We start from the raw sequence: 15861 nt of genomic DNA, 5'->3' as shown, positions 1-15861 counted from the left end.
AGCCCAGACTGGAGGAATGATAATGAGACACAAAGTGGAGAGCATGAGGAAGATGAAAGCTATCCGCAGCGGAGACCCTCTGCTGAAGCTTCCTGCTGCACCTGCAGTCCTTCAGTACTTCAGCCAGTGCTCCACCCTGCAGTAGGGCAAGGCAGGCATCCTGCTTCATCACTCCCAGCCAGATTTGTCTTCCCTGAGCAAAGCTGCTGAATTCTCCCTGACCTCTGCAGCCTGCACTAAATCTGCAACCAGAGCCCATCAGCTGTTTCAGCACCCATATCCAGAGACTTCAACTCAGCCATCCTGGCAGCATCCTTGCCCACCGACCAGAGCAAGGTCAGAGACGCTCCCCCACAGAAACCTTCAACAGATACCCCACGAGATGTCTGAGGGCAACTGCCTGCACTCCGCACACCCCCAGGCACTCACAGCCCTATTCCCGCCATGGCTGCGCTGGCACTCACTGTTGGTGGGCAGGGTCCTGCTGCCGCTGAGACTGCCTGCTGGCGGGGGGGAGATGGAGCGGACAGAGCTGGTGTCCTCATCCTGGGAGCAGCCCGCTTGGATGGCTCGGAGGTAGCTGTGGCTCCGGGAGCGGAAGTAACTGGGCAGGGGCAGGTCCAGCACCTCGGCGGCCGCTGACTCGGCCTCGCTGTAGGTAGAGTCGCAGACCGCCTCATACTGCTCCCCCAGCTCCGGCTCTCTCGCCTGCATGAGAAGAGGGATAGAGCAATCACCCCCTGCCCAGGGCTGAGCCCCTTCCCCTCCCTCCTGCAGCCTTCTCCGCTCCCCTCCGTGCTGTGGTTCCCGAGAGGTTTTGATCAGACACAAGCAGAGCAAGAGGAGCAGTGCTGGCTGGCACAGGTCCTGGGCGAGGGAAGAGGGGACCCTCCTTCCATGTCAGAGGGTCCCTGTGGGAGCAGAGACACTTACCACCACAGCGCTGCAAAGCACTACCCTGTTTCTGATGGAAAGGCTGGGAGTACAGGAGGACAAAATCCCTTCCCAGCCACGAACAACTCGGTTTTCCACTGCCATGTCCGGAGGACCGCAAGCTCAGCTGTGAGACCCTACTGTGGCAGGTGTGCTCCCCAGTGGGGTGCTGTCCCAACCCTGCAGTGGGGCACAGGACTGGGGATGTGTCTCCATGCCTTGAGCCAGGCCGGCTGGCCCTGTGCTGGGCACGATGTTGCTGCAGCCCTGTTTTGAGTGTGACAGGAGAGGGCCAGCTGTGTGGGCTGAGGCCTGGCATGGCCTGAGCAGGGGCAGCTCCACTGCCTGCTCCCTGCTCTCTTCTGCCTCTGCCTTCCCTGGCCCTTCCCTGTCCTCTGGGGACCGCAGTTAATTGAGTTTCAGCTCAGGACGTTCACCTGGGTTAAAACGAAGCCAGCCTGAAACAACAAACATTTTGAAATACTGATGATGAGGGACACTGGCGATGGCTCTGTTGCCCACTTCCATCTCTCTGGGCCCTTATTTTGGCTTCAAGGACACTATTTATGCCTGCTGCTGGCATCTGTAGCCTTTTCTGGGCTCCACAGGGTTTGGCTGAAAAAGCTCTTCACTTCCCCCTGGAACACCTCTAAACCCTCTGCTTAGCCTGGAGAAATCAAACTGCCCAGGTGTGCTGCAGTGCCCTGGGCTGGGCAACGCATTGTCCTCCTCATCCCCTGGCCTTGGGTGAGGGTACCCCACAGCTGCCTCACACCCTGCCGTGGGGGTCCAGGGAGACCCCAGAAAGCTCCATGGAGAAGGAAGAGGGAACGCCAGTGGGACGGTACCTGCTCTCCATGGGTAAATATCTGAGGGATAAGTGAGGGGGGTCCAAAGATCTGGAAGAAAGAGTTGAAGAAGGTTAAAAGCCCAGAAAGGGGTAGCCCTCACACAGACAGCCATTACACAGGGACCACAGACGAGGGGAGTAGATGGCCCTTTCCTTGGGGCCTGCACTGGTACAAACTTCAGAGCCCATAAGATGCCAAGCAAAATGCCGCCCCTTTGACAGTGGCACAACATGGCACGGCAAAGCTCCACGGGACGCCTCTGAAACAGAGAAAAGCTGCTGATGCACTTAACCTGTTGTATGCATTGTATATTAATATACACAGGGCATGCTTGGACACTGACAGCAGGAACACAGTGCTGGGGTGCCCCGGGCACTCACACGGTGCCTGTGGCTGTGGGACTGGGACTGGACTGGGCCGCTGTGGCTCCTGGTTTGTACCTCATGAAGCCCCAGAACCTCATGGTGTGGCCTGGAGCAACCCTGCAGCCCTGCAGCTGCAGAGCTGGATGGGTGGCAGGCTCTATGTCGGGGAAACTGTACTTTGCCCTGCCTGGGGTCAGGCTGGCCACCTTGCTGCTGACTCCTCTCTCCCTGCAGCAGGAAGAAGCCGCATAGAATCCATGCTCTCTTCTTTCCATGCATAAGCCATGATATATAATACTTGGCATCAGGACAGACACCTGACAAATCATGCGCTGCCTCTGTGAGGAATCCCACCTTCCTATCTCCTGACAGCTCCCTACAACCCCAGTCTATAGAGCACATTCACCCCAGGAGCTCTTTTTTGCACAGGCTGCTCAAGATGAGCGCTTCTGGGAAAAATCCGGGTTCAAATGCCAAATGTACCCTTCTGTATAAGGCACAGCTTGAAGTGTGTTTCAGAAAAGTTGGGGGTCAGCAGCCACTGGTCTCCTCATGTTAGAGGTAGATAATGATGCTCTGAAGAACCCCAAATTTCCAGAGGCTTTCAAGGTGGAATTCAGCCAGCAGAAAACCAAGTGGAGTGGACTTTGAGAGCTGGAGATGCTTCTGCACACTAGGTCTGACAGGGGAGGTGTTGGGAGGTCAAAATGAGGGCAGGGGAGGAGCTGCCTGCAGCACATACAAAAAGGCAGGTTGGACCTTCCAGAGACTTGGGCTTCACGTGAGGTGCCTTTGCTAATTCCACCCTGAATCAACAGTTATGCAGTTTGTGGGAGGACTTTAGATCCCAATTCATCTGCAATTGGATACTGGTTGATTTGGAGGAAGGTAGGCCAAGTGCAGTCAGTGACATCAGGCCCAGGCTCAAGCTGGTGCTACTTTATGCCTCTATGGGTCTGGATCTGGAAAGGGGCAAAATTGGGCAGCTCCTGGCACAGTGCAGGCTGCCCAGCCTCTTGAGACACCTCAGATGCCTTGTTAGGGTACTGCTCTCAGCTGCTAAATGGTACATATGTGCTGGGAGAGAGCACAGACTCAGCCAGCCCCTGGCAGAGGCCCGAATTCAGACACGGGTTTCCTGCAAAGGACAGGAATACAGTGGCCCTGACCTCTTTCTCTGTGCTCATAAACACCCAGTATATTGTCTATGTACAAGAAACAAGACTGACCACAAGGAACATGTATGCCCGTGAGCAATGCTTTGCGTCTTTCCCCAAAGCTCTTCACAAATGGCTCCAGCCCTCTGCACTAGTAGCTGCATAAGTCAGCTATGGGGCCGAAGCAGCTGGGTAGGGATGAATGTGGGCTCAGAGCCCTGCACACCTGGAGCGAGTGCCAGCACACACCTCCAGCCCTCCTCTTCAGTCTCTGCTTCCCCGTGTCCAGCCTGCTTCCTTAACTGCTGCCTCATTCTGCCTCCCTTGATCAGTGAACACCAGCTGCGTGTGAGAGACAAGATGCAGCAGCACAGAAAGGGCATGTGTGTGCACGTGTTCCCACGCAGACACTTGTGAACAGAGACAGGACATGGCAGAAGCTCAGAGTGGCAGTGACACAACTGGGCAAAGCTCATGGAGCCATAGCTGTCCAAGGCACTTGCATCCCAAAAGGAAGGGTCCCACCCTAGGGTGGAGATGAACACGAGACCTCTGCAAGCGCCTCATGTGGTATGAGTGATTTCCTGGCCTGCAAGGCAGCTGCCTTATAGCTACACAGGCCCCAGGCCCCTCCAGCGCATCCCAAAGGGAGGCATAGTATAGGAGAGGGATTTAAGCCCAGAGGCTGTGGTCAGGGTTTGCCACCCACCATCAGTGCCTCCATGGCATCTTTGGCTCTGCCTGTCCTTCCTGGAGGCATGAGGACCAGGAATACTCAAGGGAGACACCCCCGGTTAGCGAGTCAGCTTCTTGAATCACAGGCACCTCCTTCCACTTCCCAAGGGATGGGGCACTCAGAGTATAGCAGGGCTGCTGCTCCCTCTGCAGGGTCCCTGGTAGTTGGCCACAGACCACGTGCCACCTTTTGCTGCAGTGAGGCTGGCCTGGGCCCTGTGCCCACCCAGTGAGCACATGGAGCTTGCAGCAGGAGTGGGCAGCCTTGCGGGCAGCTCCTGGGTGCTGTGCAGTGTGAGTCTGTGCACAAAGCAGCCCTGAGCTCTGCCCACAGTTTTGAAGCATGCGGGGCTCCAGGTTGCCATACCCATGGCCATGGCTTCAGTGAGCAGCAGTGCTGAGAGGAGGTAAAAGCTAGAACAAAAGGAGTCCAATGTGAATAAAGAAGCTGGCTCTGACCCTTTGGTAAAGCTTCCAGAGAACAGCACATCTGCTGATAGAGTGCCTTGTTTTTAAGGGACCACCCCCTCTACCAGCCTCCATTCTTTTGAGCTGAGTATGCAATGGGACTTCAGTCTTTAGCACCTCACCTGGTTGATGCAACTGGAGTCATTGACACTGTCGGAGATCTGGTTGTATTCTTCCTCCCAGGTTGGGAACTTTGGAGGTAGGAGGATCTCGACAGAGTCCAGGCGGTCCAGGCTCCTGCCAGCAGAGAGAGAGGGTGTCAGAGGTGTCCCCAGGGAGCAGAAAGCACTGGGGCTGTGCTGGAGCTGTCAGCCCATCCAGACCACACTGCCAGACACAGGAACACATAGCAGCACATAGCTGGTGCTAGGTACCAGCTGGGTACACTGCTTGGCCCTGGCTGCAGCTGCTGCAGGAGATAGAAGTGTCTTCTCACCTAGGCGTTTCCTGGTTTAAGCTGGTACAGTGTACATACTAGGTTTGTTCAGTCCAGGGAGCACACAGGATCTGTGCCAGTCTGCAGAGTCACAGTCCCAGTTACAAATCAGCCCCAGCACAGACTGACATTGAGGGCTGTGGTCACAGAGCTTGCTACTCCCTGCCTGGACTGGTGGAAAGGGGCAGGGGGAGAGAAATGATTTTTTTGTGATATTTTTATGGACTTCACTGTTAGAAATATCTGCAGGGTTTCTTCTGTAAGTTCTTTACAGAGAGAGTGGTGAGGTGCTGGAACAGCTGCCCAGAGAGGCTGTGGATGCCCCGTCCATCCCTAGAGGTGTTCAAGACCAGGTTGAATGGGGCCCTGGGCAGCCTGGGCTGGTATTAAATGGGGAGGTTGGTGGCCCTGCGTGTGGCAGGGGGTTGGATATTCATGATCCTTGAGGGCCCTTCCAACCCTGGCCATTCTGTGATTCTGTGATTCTGTTTTTGTTTGTTTGCTTGTTTATACAGAGGAACCTGAAAGTTTATCTGGAAGAAGCCCAGGGGAAGCCAAGCCTGGACGGCAGTACTGCACCAGCAAAGGGGTTCAGTATTTCCAAAGTAGCTTTTGCTACAGGCTGTGAGGGAAAAATCGTCCCATTGCTGGGGCTCCTGCAGCAGCAGAAGCAGAAGAGCAGGGCTTTTGGTGAGCCCAACCCTGCTGAGACCAGGGTTACTGCAAGAACTGGGTGCATGGGGCTGGGAGTGATGAAGAGAGCGGGAGGCATGTGGGAGGGTATGGGAAGGACCTGGCTTTCCCACTCTTCACTGCCACCATAAGACCCTGTGTGAAGCTGAAGTCCTTGTCACAGATCAGGTGGGTGTGTGACAGCCTTGCATATTAGCTCAGCGCCATCTCTGACGTGTGTGTGGTCTGTGTGGGCTGCCGGGGCTCTGGAGCATGCAGCAAGGCACAGGCAGGTGTGGTGAGGGGTGAACTGCAGCAACTCTGCCCTGTGAACCACCTGTGGTCCCCACAGAGCAGTGTGGGGGTAAGACCTGGGGGGGCTGTGGGGCGCAGGAGGTCTGCCCTTTGCATCCAGGGAGCTTACAGGCTGTCTCCTGACTGGGCAGACCTGCAGGAAGGATGATGGCATCTCCTGAGCCTCCATTCAGGAGTGTGATGGACACAGGAGTTGCCTCTTCTCCCAGGTGATGGAGGAGACACCAGCCCTCCGGGAAACTGCTGCTGAGCTCGACCACCCACTGAGCAACTTGTGCCTGGCTTCACCCTGATCCACCCTCATCAGCTGCCTGTGGAGAAACCGAGTCACAGAGCAGGCAGTGGGCCTTGGAGGAGCAGAAGTCTCCTTTCCAGGATGGGGCCCAGTGGCTCTAGCTGAGGAGACTGAGGCATGCGGCCACGATGGGGTGTGGGGCCACTGCTCTGCTCCAGCTTCTGTCCCACCAGCGTGGCTCTGCACCAACTTGCGTGGCCACATCTCCAGAGAGCTTTCTGGAGGGGGGGGGAGGGCAGAGTGAAAGGGTGGTCAGCAGATGGCAGTCGTGCTTGCACTCCAGGCCAGCCGGGTGCTGGACCCCAGCAGTCCTGATGAAGTTTCACGCTCTGATGGGCACGACCTGAATGGACAATTAGCCCAAGACAGGAAGAACCTGAGCGTCAGTTATTTTTCATCACCGTCTACCACCAGAAAGCAGCATCTGGGCTCCAGCCTGATGGACCACAAAGGGTCTCCAGACTACCTGCTGCTGCCTTGCTTTTCTGGCTCCATCTGATGAACCGTGAGCAGTTCAAGTACAGCTGCTCCTGCCTCCTGCCCCGGTGCTGCTCCCATCTGATTGCAGCACAGAGGGACTCGCAGCCCATCACAGCCCCTAGATGCCTTGTCCTGGCATCACACAAACCCCATTCTGGGAGGAACAGCCCCTCACTCAGTGTGCTTGCTGTGCTGCCTTTGCTGTGCTGTCTATCTGGCTCAAAATGCAGGGTCTTCCTCTCTCCATACCTGGACCCAGGGCTCTTAGCTCATCTCTCTCAACTTCAGGGGACTACTCAGTCTGGTGCGCAAAACAGGTCCTTTCTGACTGGTCCCAGAGGCCTTGGGATGCTTGTGGAGCAAAGCAGATGGCACAGTTGCAGCAGTGTGTGGCCTGTGTGCCACATGTCCTCAGCCATGCTGGCTAAGCATCTCCATGTCTAGACAGCACCCTTGGGTTGTGATCTCCACACTTCCTTGGAGTAGCAGACCCTCAGCCAGAGAAAACCCACACAGCACCACCAAAGGAGGGCCCTCCCTGTCACTGTGGGACCTGCAGAGGGCTGTTTGGAGTCACCAGGATGGCGAACTCTGTCCTTCCTCTGCCACATCTTCTCCTGTCATACTCTGCCTGTCCCATGGCCAGCTGCAGCGCGTGTGAGGGAGCCCTGCTGGGCTCTGCTCCCCACATGGGGTCTCTGAGCAGTGCTGCTGACCAAATCCCAAGGATGGCTTCCAGCATGGCCCCCAGGGACACATGCAGAGCTCTCAGAGGAGCTCCAGTTACCTTTGGGTGGTGCTCTGCTCACTCAGGGACTGTTGGGTGGCCTTGAGGTAACTCTGCCTCCGAGCTGCAGTTTTTGGGGATGGTTTGGGGCTGCTTTCTGAGTCTTCACTATCATCATCCCCCATGGCTTTGATGTAACTCCCGCTCCGCATGCGCCGGCATGGGATCTCACTGTCTTTGTCCCGAGACAGCGTGTTGTTCCACTCCCCCTGAGGCACCTGCAAGAGTAAAGGGAGCGTGAGCAGTGATGGACAGAATCTCTGAGACCAGAGGGACCCTGGGGACTCAGGGGATTGATGGCAAGGCCGACTGTAGTAGCCTCAGTTGTAGAATAGTGGGAATGGGCAACGCGATCCCTTTCCAACCCTCCCTTGCCAGCTCATGCCAGACAGTCTTATGTTTGTTTGCCTCAATTTCAGCGCATGTACCCACATACGTTCACTCGATGACCACTGGACCATGCTTACACAGTTGATACAAGCTGCACAATGCCAGACACAATGAGAAGGGAAGAGCCTCACCAGATTTACGCTGTATGTTGGGACATGAGTGGCACACATTTGTTTAACACAAAGCCCATGCTTACTTAAAGTAAAGCATACACATTGTTCAGGCCAAAGCCAGTAATAGCTGCACAGATCAGAGCCTATGGACCAGAGTCCAATCCTCCCTCCAAGATTTGTAAGTTGAATGAGACTCTCAGTGTCTGAAATTCATTTTGGCAGCCAAGCCAGGCCCTCGCAAGCCCTGGAGCAGCTAGGGAATGTAAGCTTTGTGCTGGTCGCTGCACAGAGATGCGGAGTACCTTGCAACAAAAGCATTTCTAACCTTTCTAATTGTGGGAACTCTGTCATCAATTTAAGGCAGACACGGTCTCTAGTTCTCTCAGTAGAGATGGTCAAGCTAATGCATTCCACAAGGCCTGAAGTTCTGGTCAGATCAACTAATACCATTGCCTGTCTGCCCTGCAAAGGGTTTGCGGTTTGCATAGGTTGCCAGTGGCACAGGCAGGGCTCTGGACCAGCAGAAGAGCCAGATGTTAGCCCAAGGCTGAACAAGGCAAGACCACATGCAGACAGGCCAAGAGAAAGATGGGGTAACTGGAGCTGACAGGAGCAAGTCCCGTTTTTTTGTGGCTAGCTTGGTTTGTGGTTGGCCCTTGAACAGTCCTTAGGATAAGAAGAGGGGGATGAAGAAAGGACTGAAGCAATTGTTCCTAGAGGGTTCTCTCACCAGCAATCTGTTCTGCAGTTTTTGCCTACTGGGGGTACAACAGTATGGGCTGTCTGCGCAAGAGAAGGGCAGGCGAGCCTGAGGACAGCAAGAGCATTCCTCAGCACAGGATAGCTGTGGCTATCGGTACATCTAGCACCCTGCAGAACTGCCCACTGCACTGCCTGCAGCTGTAACAGATCCAGAGAGGGATGGTGAGGGAAAGCCAGAGACTGCAGGCTCAGAAAGAGATCCTCACTTAGGAGCGTGTGAGACCAGGGCAACCCGAGGCTGCCCAGCCTGCTGCAGGCAGCTGCTGGTTGCGGAGCACCAGTGGGGAGCAGCTGTGTGCCGAGCCAGCTTGTGCTGGTGAGAGCATCCACATTTACTTTGCTGACAGAGCTGTTGGATTTACCCAACTCCCTGAGGGGCTGTAGGATTAATCAGCCAGTTTTTATCTAGTGCTCTGGGAATGCAGCTAACTGTGATCAGCTGGAGATGCTAAGTACCACTCTGTTCCTGTTCCCCTCCTTATTTGCAGCAGGCTGGTTTGTGTGCACTGCCTGCAGCTGCTGGGATGCAGTGTCATCCTGGGGCTGCAGAGCTGCAGGTAGAGGCAGGGTGTCAAGATGTGGGCTCAGACATTCATAGCAGCCTTTCTCATTCTGCCCTAATGAAGTCGGGAGTTCAGCCCCTACTCCACAACCGGGTGCTTGCTGTGTCTGTGCAGAACTCTCACAACCTGTCGGATCCCACTGGTGATACAATCCTATAACTCCTAAGGGGTTCCCCCATTAGCAGTCTGTTCTGCTGGTTTTTTATGCATCCAGAGAGTGCACCAGTGTGGGCTGGCTGTGCAAGAGAAAGGCAGGAAGGGTACCCTTGAGCTAGGAATGGTTTTAATGGGGAGACACAGTGCAGAGAGCCAGAGGCATCGCACTGCTGGTGGTGGAGCTCTAGGTGGGGACCAACGTAGAGCAGGTCCCATATGTGAGACACAGACCTTGCCAGGCCCCCCTGCTGCAGCAGGGTCGTACAGCTCTTTCCCACTCTGCCTCCTGCAATCTTCCTGTTCAGAGTGGCTTCTGGTCTGGCTGCTTGTGAGCTCTGGAGCTTACAGGGGTATAACCCACAAGCTTCTACAAAGTAAGAGAAGATTCCTTTCTCTCCTGGGTGTGAGAGCTCTCTGCCCAAGCATAGCTGTCTGCAAGGAGCGGCCCCAAGGCCAGCCAGGAGGGGCCTGCTGGATGAGTCCTTGCTGTGCAATAGAAGTCCCTGGCCGACCTGCATCACAGTGGCCCTGGGAAGTGCCGCTGTACCGACTGAACTGCCTTGGTGTCGGGCCTGACTTGAGACTGGATTGTGCTGCCTGAGGATGGGTCACACATTCCTGCCATCAGAGCTCCTGGGCCAGTGTAAGCTGAGCATCCCAGAGCAGTGCATGCCCCTAGCAGAGCTAGGACATAGGCCTCTCTTCGAGACGGCCCGAAGCAGCTTCCCTGTGAGGACAGCCGTCTGGTCCTAACTCAGCTGCCTTGTTTCTCCTTTCCCTCACCTTGTCAAGGCAGCAAGCTTGGTGCCAGAAACAAAGAAACTCCAAGGTGCTCCACATTTCAGTTTCCAAGGGAAAGGACGATGCTTGGCAGGACACCCTTCGACTCTAGTGCCCCAGTTTGGAGTTCGTCCCACATATGGCATGAAGAGAGAATGGGGCCTCCCACTGTTCTTACTGCCCACAGGCCAGAGTGCAGAACAAACATTTCAAGCAGGTGTCCTTGGGGATCTTCAGAAGCGGAGCAGGTATTAGAGGTGCTCATTCTGCATCCTGCTGGGTGCTTTTCTGCATCTTCAGGCACCTGAGGGCTCGAAGAGCCTGTCTCAGACTCTTTAGTAATAGGGGATGGAGAGCCGAGAGCATTTCCTGTTATCCAGGGACAGACCTTGATAGTGACTGACAGCAGGATCTCTCGTGGCAGCTGGCACCCCGGGCTCTGAACACAGCCCGTGTTTTAAAGGGAGGACAAAGATGAAATGAGAGCTGATATGTCACACTTAAACCTGGCATGGAGAAACTTGGAGTTCCCTGTTGGCTGGTTTCTCCTGCTGTTTTTCCAAATGTAGCCTTTGTTGTGCCTGTGGTGGTTTGGTTGCTGTGAAAGGTGTGGGAGCACGAGAGTGCCCAGGTCCACAGCCCTTGCAAGTGGCCACTGGCCACAGGGGCTTGGGATCCACCCTGCCCAGACAGCTGCACGGGGGGAGGAATGGACAGCGAGGATCTGCCAGGCTCTGGGTACAGATTCCTCTCTGGTTTGCACAGTGCCCCTTAGCACAGCCACTTTTCTGTCCCTGAGAGCTGGGCTCCTTTGGTATTCTGTGCAGTGCTGCATGTCGTAAAACAGCAGTGCCTTCTGGTTCATCTGTCCCTAGTATCATGAGCTAAGTGTGGAGGGGACACGAAAGAAGGTGCCACACAGGGATTTTTCCCTAAAAGAGCTTTAGTAGAAGGGAGCACGCAGCAAAGAAAAAAATTCCACCTCCAAGATGGGAGTGAAAGAGCTGTGCTGTTCCTATAACTTTGGTGGGAATGGGGTAGAGAGACCTACAGAGCAAGCAGTGTTCCCATTCATATATGAGCCAGCTCAAACATGCAGCCCCATCCCAGGACACGTGGACATGCACCCAAGGTGAGCACACCCGCCGAGGCCCCACAGAGCTGGGCACAGTGTGCAGGGATGCATGTGCCATGCAGCCAGGCTGCAATGCAAGAAGGAGCTCGCTGAGGGCACAGTGCTGCTCCCTCTGGAGCTGGTCCTCATGGTGTCCTGAGGGCTACGTGTAGCATCAGACATGTCTCCAAGAAAGAAAGCTGGAGCCCAGGCTACCTGTGTCCTACCTGGCCTCTAGGGAGGAGCACTTTGGGGACAACCTGGACTGGACTTCCTTCCCTCTGGAAGCTCTCATGGCAGTGACTGGCACTCAGTGGGCTGCCCACCCTGTCTTGCCAATTCATATTTGGGGCCACTGGGGAGTTGTGGAAGCTTTGATGGGATTGGGGAGGCAAATCTGAATGAAGCTCCAGGCTAACAGTGCTGGTGGTGTGGCCCTGTCCCATGGGAGTACCAGAAAGGCAGGGGCTGTGCCGCTGGTGCTGTGACCATGGCTCCCTTTCCACAGCTGAGAACAGCCACGATTCAGCCATCTCGCTGCTTATTTTGGGAGACAACTATGAGAGAAAAATGACCCAAGGCCTGGACACGGCTGCAGCATCCCTGTGTGCCCCCTGGCTGCACTGAGGGTCACAGAGGTGCCCGGGCAGCATGGATCCTTCCCTTGCTCAGAAGTGGGCTGTCTGCAGCTGAGAGCACTGCCCAGATGAGGCTGAACTGTGTGTGGGGCAGAGGTTGCTCAGCTCTTCCTGCTCCTACCTGCCGATGGCCCAGGTCATCTCTGGCTCCAGGGACCTCCTTGGGCCCTGGCTGCCACCAGTCACGCACAAGTCCCACAGAGAAGACAGGAGCTCAACCTCTATCTCTTCAGAGCTGTGCTCCAGTCCTTCTCCAAGGTCTTCGCCTTGAGGTTTGCACCACATAACCCCCCCTCTGAGGCACCTGGCTAGATGTGAGTGGAGCTGAGCAATCACCCATTCTTAGGTCTCACAACTGGCTCTTGGAATAGGACTTGAACAATCACAAAGAGTCCCAGTTGTCCCTGATGAGCCCCAAGCCTTCCAGAGCCTACAACTGGAACAGGAAAAGTGAAAAACCTTGGAGTCTTACCCCAGTTTGGGGGCTGGGGGATCTGTTTGTCCCCAACCCCTTTTCACGTACTTGGGTGAAAAGGGCATTTCCGCAGCAGCAGAGCTGGCTGCCCTGCACTTCCCGTGTGCGGGACCTGCAAGCAGGTAGAAGCATCTGTCTTGTCGCCACTGCAGGAATGGGAGCTGGCAGGGGACCTGTCCTCTTGCAGAGGAACATTTCCTACACGCTGTCCACCAAATGCTGGAGGTGACTTCTCCACACCTGGCTTAGATCCCTTCCCAGGTGAGTAGCTGGCTGTAACTGCCATAACCGCCCCAGGCTGCAGTCCTTTGCCCCGCCTGCTGAGTCCCGCATTGCTCCTGATCTGTCAGGTTTTGGGGGTACGTGGTGTGCATCACGTCTCCTGGGCTTGGTGCCTGGTGTGGTGCCTCTGTGCCCTGCCCGGCCTTGTGGTAGGGGCTGCTGGCCCCATCCGATGGTTCCAGGAGGGTCAGGGAGGGGAGGGAGCTGGGCAAAAGCTTCCCCTCAGAACAAGTTCCCTACCTGGCCGCTGCCTGCGTCGGTCGGCCCGGGGCTGAGGGGCTGGTCCCACCTCCGTGGGGGCTCGCTCGGCGGCAGTGGGGCGGCACCCGTGTCCTCCCAGCCGAGCGGTGGGGCTGCCCAGCTGCTGGCCGGGCTCACGCCACCCAGCTGTGCCCACAGCCCTCCGTCAGGCTGTCAAGAAACGGAGGCTCATTACATGGGTGGGGAACAAACCAGCAGGGCTGTCTCATACTGGGCCTGGCCCCACTGGGGGAGTGAGCACTGCACGGTGGCTGTGGGGTCTCCTATGCCAGCCCTGCTGCCACACACAGAGGGGCTCTGCAGCTCTTAATGCTCCTGACTGAAAGGAGGGGACAAAGAAAAAAAACCAGGCCAAGGACGTGTCTCCGACGACATTTCTCATACAGCAAGTCTCTCCATAATTTGATTTGCAGCAATAACCATCCAGATATGAGCAGCAGTTTGTGCTTCAATAATTCATGGCTCTTTACAGCTTGTAAGCCCGCTGGCTGCAGCCAGGAGAGCCGATTACACCTTTGCATTAGAAAAGAACGCTAGAGATTTACATCAGGTAGCCCACCTGATCATCCCACCCCCTGCTTTCCCCATCCAGGCCTGGCTTATTTGTCTTCATTCCTCTCTCCTAGGCACAGCCAGGTTTATGTTCTTCAGGTGCAGCTTTATAAACCCCCGGCGACGTGGCGCTCCCCATGACGGGCATTCAAGCCTGCGGCCCGCAGCACTAGCCATGCAGGCCCTGCCATGCAAGCCAGGCGGCTGGCACTGCTCTCCTTGCCGTGCAGCCCCAAGGAGGAGCAGCAGTGGGAGCCGAGCCCCGCTGAGCTGCAGGTCCTACCAGCACTCCAGGGAAGCTCTGCGGAGTGGGGCTGACAGGGTGTGCTGGCACATCCTTGCAACACATGGATATAAGGGATTAACATCAGTTATTACTGGCGTCCTTCGGGCTGTGGGATGATGGCAGCGCTCGGCCAGAGGCCAGGAGCCATCCTGCGCTGGTGGGATGCAGCCAGCTGCCTGGGCATCCAGCAGAAGCTGTGCTTGAGTGTTGGATTTGCCCTGGCCACGGTGGCTGCAGGGTCTGCAAGGGCAGTGGGATGTGTTTGGCATGTGGGGATCCCCCAGCAAATTTTGGTCACAGCAGCAGGTGCTGTAGCTGCTGTGAAGTGGGGAGCAGGGGGCTGGAGGTTGCCCTTGTCATGGGCACCACATCTCCCACTGGCACTGCACAGGGCCTGGGGGAGCTTGCTGCAGCCCGACCCCATCAGCGCCGCGTCTCTGCGCGTCTGTCCCTGAGCACAGCTGGGGCCTGGGGGATTTACACTTGTGTCCCCCCAGCCCAATGTTGGCAATGTGACTTGGGGTGGCTGCTGAAACATCAGTCTGGTGCTGTTTGATAAGGCCTGCCGGGCAATAGGGTGCCCACCCAGAGGGCGCTTTCTTGTTTTCCTGCATGAAGCAAACCGTAACCCCTCTCTGCACCCACCTGCAGGTAGTGGTAGGCCAAGTCTTGATGGCAGGACTTGGATTTCAGCAAGGCTTTGTCGATTGTGGCTGAGGCCTTCTGGCACACTTCCCGAGCGTGGCTGAGTGTCAGCGTGGACCAGGAGCCCCTCTTAATGTAGTTGGAGTCATTATTAATGGGGATATTGGTGCAAGGGGTGACCTTGAGGTCGTTATTGCTCTTGGAGGATTTCAGCATGTGCTCGCTGATGGTGTTGTAAGCATGCATGAAGTACTTCGGCTGGCTGTGGTCCGGCTGCCGGCCCAGTGTCATGAGGCCCATTGGGTTGCGGTAGCTGCAGGTGTCACTGTCTAAGTTGTCGTCTGAGCTCCACCAGCCTGATATGTTGGATCTGGTCCTGCGCTTGGGCTCGGAAGTCTTTGCTCGGTCTTTGCTCTTGCTCCTTCGGTTCTGCTTGGGGTCATCAGCCCCTTTCTTACCGTTCACATTGCCTTTGGTGGGGCCCTCCAGAGACTGGGACTTGGCAAATAGTTTCTGGACGGAGTGAACAAGGTGCCGGATCCGCCCAGGGCTTTCACTCCGGTGTTTTGCATCGCTCCTCTGAAACTGGAGGGTGCTGAAGCCATCTCTGTGGATGGGCAGCTGTTTCTCAAACTGGTCAAGGAGGTTTGCAGGCAAGCGGTTGATTTTGGTGGCTTGGGCATGGCTTGGAAAAGGGCTCTCATCTGGGACCTCGAAGTGGGAGTTGTAATGGATGCGGGGGAAAGTGCTGCTATTGGAGATCTGGTTGTTGAGTGGAAGGAGACAGTCACCATGGAGGGTGTTCTGGGCTGGGAATCGGGGGTCCATGGTGAAGGAGTCAGTGGGGCTGAGCAGATATGGGTTCCTGTCCTGGGAGGCATAAAGAGAGTCTTGAGGGAGTCCAGGTTATCAGAGAGGTGGCGGCTTCTGTTGTCTCCTAAGCCCTTCATGGTCCCACTGTTTTCTAGAGCATTGCTCACGGATGGTGCAAGCAGAGCCTTTGTTTGAGTGCCAGCCCTGCTCCCCCACACTTCTCTGCACCTGGAGAAAGAAGAGAAATGCTCAGAGTGTGCTGAAGAGCTCCTTGGCAGCCCATTCCTTACTGTGGCAACCTCGCAAGGGCTGTCCCAGCTCTAAAAACAAATGTCCCAAGGTCAAGGGTTGGAAGAGAAAAACAGGACATGAGAGAGATTGTACAGCAGGAGGGGAGGAGAAGCGATGTGAGAACCAAGGACTGGAGATAACAGGGCACAGAAGTAGAGGATATGTTTATTTTAATGGTGTGCCTTCCTCAGCCAGCATAACAAATGATAGCAGAGCTACTGCCAGCAAATCACTGCTCCTGTCCCA

At 55.9% G+C, this 15861-nt stretch overlaps 1 protein-coding gene across 1 annotated transcript in view; it reads right to left on the bottom strand.

Annotated features, from left to right (window-relative positions):
- DLGAP4 (DLG associated protein 4) overlaps positions 1–15461 on the bottom strand; it is a gene marked incomplete at both ends in the record, with an annotated part of 62946 nt that extends 47485 nt beyond the window's left edge. The window contains 7 exon segments of the mRNA XM_079543458.1: positions 465–708; positions 1782–1832; positions 4632–4746; positions 7495–7712; positions 13008–13178; positions 14512–15410; positions 15413–15461. Coding sequence (XP_079399584.1) covers positions 465–708; positions 1782–1832; positions 4632–4746; positions 7495–7712; positions 13008–13178; positions 14512–15410; positions 15413–15461 — 1747 coding nt within the window.
- Between the last annotated feature and the right edge of the window lie 400 nt (positions 15462–15861).

This window comes from Tetrao urogallus (genome assembly GCF_951394365.1).
Source record: "Tetrao urogallus genome assembly, chromosome: 16".
Lineage (NCBI taxonomy): Eukaryota > Metazoa > Chordata > Aves > Galliformes > Phasianidae > Tetrao > Tetrao urogallus.
This window is presented reverse-complemented; position numbering and strand designations above follow the sequence as displayed.